The sequence below is a fragment of the Mandrillus leucophaeus genome, unplaced genomic scaffold, assembly GCF_000951045.1.
Source record: "Mandrillus leucophaeus isolate KB7577 unplaced genomic scaffold, Mleu.le_1.0 Scaffold403, whole genome shotgun sequence".
Classification (NCBI taxonomy): Eukaryota; Metazoa; Chordata; class Mammalia; order Primates; family Cercopithecidae; genus Mandrillus; species Mandrillus leucophaeus.
In genome coordinates, this window is record NW_012104288.1 from 2,239,869 (window position 1) to 2,245,259 (window position 5,391).

At 38.0% G+C, this 5,391-nt stretch overlaps 1 protein-coding gene across 3 annotated transcripts in view; it reads left to right on the forward strand.

Moving 5' to 3' along the window:
- The window catches only part of IPO11 (importin 11), a 262,132-nt gene extending 257,893 nt beyond the window's left edge, over positions 1-4,239 (forward strand). For all 3 annotated transcript variants that reach the window (XM_011992135.1, XM_011992136.1, XM_011992134.1), the window contains one exon: positions 2,791-4,239. In XM_011992135.1, coding sequence (XP_011847525.1) covers positions 2,791-2,955 — 165 coding nt within the window. In that variant the 3' untranslated portion in view covers positions 2,956-4,239. The remainder of the gene's footprint in view (positions 1-2,790) is intronic.
- The last annotated feature ends 1,152 nt before the right edge of the window (positions 4,240-5,391 follow it).

The window sequence follows — 5,391 nt, forward strand, 5'->3', positions numbered from 1 at the left end:
CCAGTACCTCCCCTTTTTAGACTATATAGGGTAACTTCTGGACATTGCCATGGCATTTGTAAACCGTCATGGTGCTGGTGGGATTGTCTTTTAGCATGCTAATGCATTATAATTAGCATGTAATGAGGAGTGAAGATGACCACAGGTCACTTTTGTGGCCATCTTGGTTTTGGGAGGTTTTAGTCAGCTTCTTTACCACAACCTGTCTTATCAGCTAGGTCTTTATGTCTCATATCTTGTGCTGAACTCCTATCTCATCCTGTGGCTTAGAATGTCAAACATCCTGGGAATGCAGCCCAGTAGGTCTCCGCCTTATTTTCTCCAGCCCCTATTCAAGATGGAGTTGCAGGCCAGGTGCTGTGGCTCACGCCTGTAATCCCAGCACTTTGGGAGGCCGAGGTGGGCGGATCATGAGGTCAGGAGATCGACACCATCCTGGCTAACACGGTGAAACCCCATCTCTAATAAAAATAAAAACAAATTAGTCATCTATGGTGGTGGGCACCTGTAGTCCCAGCTACTCCTGAGGCAGGAGAATGGCGTGAACCCGGGAGGCAGAGCTTGAGGTGAGCTGAGATTGTGCCACTGCACTCCAGCCTGGGCAACAGAGAGAGAGAGAGAGACTCTATCTCAAAAAAAAAAAAAAAAAAAAAAAGATGGAGTTGCACTGGTTCAAAGGCCTCTGACAAAATAACTTTACGGTAAGTAGTTTTTGAAAAATTATAATTGGACATATAGGCTTAAAAAGTGAATAATGACATGCCACATAAGGAAAATGAAAGATTTTGCTTCACTAAATTCTTGCTGGGTGAAATATCTTATTAATATAGTGAAATATAATGGAAAACTTTGTTTCAAGGGATAGAAATCTCAAAGAACAAGAAATTTGTAAGTAGCCCCACAGAAACTAAAATCTTGAACCACTTTAGAATACTACTTCATAGGTTGAAGCATATGTCAAAAGGCTATCATTACCAACAGAGGGAACTGATACGTACTTCAACTAGAACCATTCTGTCTTAGAGTAATAATTTTAAAATTAAGCAATACTGAGCCACTTGCTCATTAAAATCCGATGTGTGGACTTTTGAAGTGAATCTGGCTATTAACACTTCATTTATCTGGTGTTACCCCAGAGTCAGGAATTCTGGGTAATTATCTCTTGCTAATAACTGAAGCCTCTGAAGATTCCTAATTTTATCTTACCCATTTCAATGGAAATATTTCTTGAATGATCACATACTTTCTTAGAAGGCAAGAGCATGTGGAAGTAATGGAAAGAGAACAAAACCAGGAATTTTCCAATCTGTATTCTAGTTCTGATGAAGTCATTAACTTGAGAATAACTAACCTTGAATGTCATTCAGAGCTTGGAGACGTCAGCTTTTATCTCAAAATTGAACACAGGCCTAGCTGTTTAGAAATTGTATGATTAGACACTTGTATAAGCTAAGACATAAGATGAGATGTCAGTTGTAGAGCGGTTTGTCCTTATACCAAATGGCCACAGAGGTGTATGCTTTTCTAATTGCTGAGTCCATTTTTTAGAATAATCTTCTTAATTTGGAATAATTTTAGGTTTACAGAAAAGTAACAAAAATAGTACAAAGGGTTCTCATGTGCCTCTCACCCAGTTTCTCCTAATGTTAACATTGTATGTTATATTTTTCTTCTTCTTCTTTTTTTTTTTTTTTTGAGACGGAATCTTGCTCTGTCGCCCAGGCTGGAGTGCAATGGCGCGATCTCAGCTCACTGCAACCTCCACATCCCGGATTTAGGCGATTCTTCTGCTTCAGCCTCCCAGGTAGCTGGGACTACAGGCATGCACCACCACGCCAGGCTAATTTTTGTATTTTTGGTAGAGACGGGGTTTCACCATATTGGCAGGCTGTTCTCAAACTCCTGACCTTATGATCTGCCCACCTCAGCCTCCTAAAGTGCTGGGATGACAGGCATGAGCCACCGGGCCCAGCCCTGCATTTTTCAAATATACATGGTACATTTATCGAAACTAAGAAACCAACATCGGTGCATTATTATTAACTAAACTCCAGACTTTTATTTAGATTTTACCAGTTTTTCTGGTAACACTCTTAGTTCCAGGATTCAATCCGGTATATCACACATTGCACTTAGCCTGGGTCCAGGTGTGTTTTATGTATATGTATGTATGTGCATGCCACAGGGATAGAAGAAGCCGAAATATTTTCCTTTGTCATTGTTATCTTTAGGGAGTAGACTTATGGGTTATTTTTCATGAAATTATACTTCTTTTGTTTTCCAAATATCCCAGTGGGAGACAAGAAGTCCCTTTTTTTTTTTCAGCCAGAAACATATACAGGAATTTAAATAGTATTACAATCCAGGGTAGGGCAAACCCTGTCTCCTCTCTGGATCCTGAGGGCATCACTGGGTTGCCACAGTGGCCTACCCTATCTTCCTAAGGAGAATGCTAGACAATTGTATTTAATGTTCTTCAGCATGTTCTGTTTCTTTTAGAATGCTTTCTACTAGGCTTTGATGCTTTAAATGAGTGAGTCCCCCAGCTCTTCAGAAATGGCTAATCAGAAAACATGTTCAGGGGGCCCTAGGGAACTGAAGTTAGACTAATTGAATGAAATTTTCTTTGACAGATTTTTCCACTGTGAGACTATTACAGAATCTGTGTAAGAAGAGAGGCAGAAGCAATTTTGTTACTGTGGAAGAGATTACAAAGAACTTGTAAATTGCAGGTAGGAGAGACTTGTTTTGCTTTTTTGACACAGTCTTGCTCCTCTCTGTATCCCACAGCTGGCCCTGAAGGACCCTGTTCATATGGTGTCACTGCAGCAGTTCATCTACGAGAAGCTCAAGGCACAGCAGGAGATGCTAGGAGAACAAGGTTTCCAGTCCCTCATGGAAACAGTGGACACGGAGATCGTCACCCAGCTACAGGAATTTTTGCAAGGATTCTAAGAGCACATGACATGTGGCTGCCTCGCCTTTCAGAAACAAGCTGAGTAACCTAGCCTGCCGTTTGTATGTGAGAGCCTGCTGAGATGAAGAAATCACTTCATGAAAATAAGCAAAGACCACACATTTTTTTTTACTACAAAATGTAAAGGATAAATGTAAATCCTGCATAACTAAAATCACAAACCTATTCCTCAAAAGAATTTAATTTTATATTTATGAGGGGGCCCTTTACTAAAAAGTACATGTAAAAGTACATTTGATGACAATAGCTGCTTAGTTTCCTGTTAAGAGAAGAAACTTTATCTTTTAATTATGTGCTCTTAACATTTGAAGATAAGAGTTAATGCCGGAGATGTTTTTCTGCAACCAAAATTCATTAAATTTGGCTGCCTTATCCTTTTTTTAAGCTAATGAAACTACAGGTTTGAAAACTGACAAAGCTGTTCAGATGATGCTATTAAAGAAATGTGTGTACTAAGCAAAAATGTATAATAGTGACAAATACACATTACCAAGCTTATCTTGCAAGGGAGTTATTTTCATCTAACATAGAAAGTGTGTTTCATCAGACAAATGCTTTTATTTTCATTCTAATAATTTGATACAGAAATTAGTAAAGGCATTTTTTTCTTTTTTCTTTTTTTTTTCCCAGTAAATACGTTGAGTCTACAAATGTACATTTGTAAGGCCTGTAAAAGTGAACGTGTGAGACTGCAGTACCACATGGGAGACCTCTAGTTATGGTTTGGTCCTAGTTCCTTTGTTACTCCTGTGAGCACCAAGAAGAACTGGGCGACTCCCAGTCCCACCTGTGCTGTGACAGTCCCACGTGGCTATGACAGACTGTTCAGTACTTACCCTTCTCAGGTTCCTCAGTGCAGGGGTGCATCAGAGCCTCAATAATAGGGGTATACCTGGGAGGATCCAGCAGTAATCCCCAGGGTACTAGGATTATAGTATTCTGATGGAACTAGTCTTCCTTCCTTATTCCTCCAACATGCAGTACATAAAAAGGGGAAAAGGAGAAAAAAAAAAAAGCCTTACTTTGTTTTACTTGCCATTGATTGTAAGGAAACTTTAAAGCATTTTTTAGGAAATACTCAAAAGCAAGGTTGGAAAATGTTTTATCTTTCTATAGAAAGTTGGGTACAGTATGTAACTGCGGGAAACCCACTGCCCCTTTGTAAGCTGTGGAACCCAAAATGTATGGGGATATTTGATGTTTTCAGAAAGAGGAGGAAAATATGGTCCAAATTAAATTTTCCAAAGATACCTCACCTTGGACTGATTTGTCTGACTACTTTTCTTGCTCCCCCCAAAAAATGAGTTCTTAAAAATTGCCCAATGACTTAGAAAGGGAGTTTTCTTTTATACTCTAGCTTGGATTCTGTGCTAGTAGGTATCAGTACTGCAGGTAGCAAATCCTAGTTACCCTTTTAATTTATCTTCATTTAAAGACAAAAAGCTCCTTTCAAGTGATATTTCTTTATCAGTATTACTAAGTCCTCAAGACTGATCCAAGAATTTCTTTTTGTTGACTTAATTATTTTCATTTGAAACACTAACCCATTAGTGTTATCAGAAATTCTCAAACATGCTCATTTTTTAGTTAAAGTACTCATCCTTCTAATTCCTGATAGATTTCATTATAGTGCCATCGCAAATATTACTGAAATAGCTACCTTGCAAAAGAAGTAAAAAGCTTATCTCAGGGAAAGAGTTTGCTTCATTTTTTAAACTCGTAAGTTTAAATAGGCTTGATAAATAGCTCAGAAAAATAATTCATGTATCTTGAATTTTTAAGTGCTCAATTAAGACATAAAATGTAATTATTGGTTTACAGAATTCTATTCATTAACAGAACTATATAACAAATATATTAAGTTTAAGACAAACAACTCAATCAGGCCTCTGGCCTCTGGTTGAACTGTGGCTCCTGAAACAAGGTAATGATCATTTATACTCCAAAAACATTCCTTTTCTATTTATTTTCTATTCCAAAGACTTCTCCCAACCCTCTCACAAAGGCCCATGTGACAAACAATGACATTTTAAAGCTTCCTTATGAGTTGGTCCCTCCTCTCTCTCCTACTAGTCATTTTAGAGAATCCACATTATTGCATACAATTTTTTAAAAGATACAGTTTTTCTTGAAAAATCCTCACTTTAATCTTTATTTTACCCATTTCTTTATTCAGTTAGTATTTATTGAGTTACTGTTTCATGCCATAATGCTATGCTGCATTCTGAGATGAGAACAGAGTATCCACCTTTGTGAAATTTCACAGTTGATTAGGAACACAGACTTGCCGACATGCTATAAGAAAATAGGGGTTCTGATGGAAGGGTACATTCTAAAGCAGTTGGCCTGCAGGTGAAGGAGATTGTGTATGAAATAAAATGATGCTGTCACTGTATAATTTGATAGTTATTTAA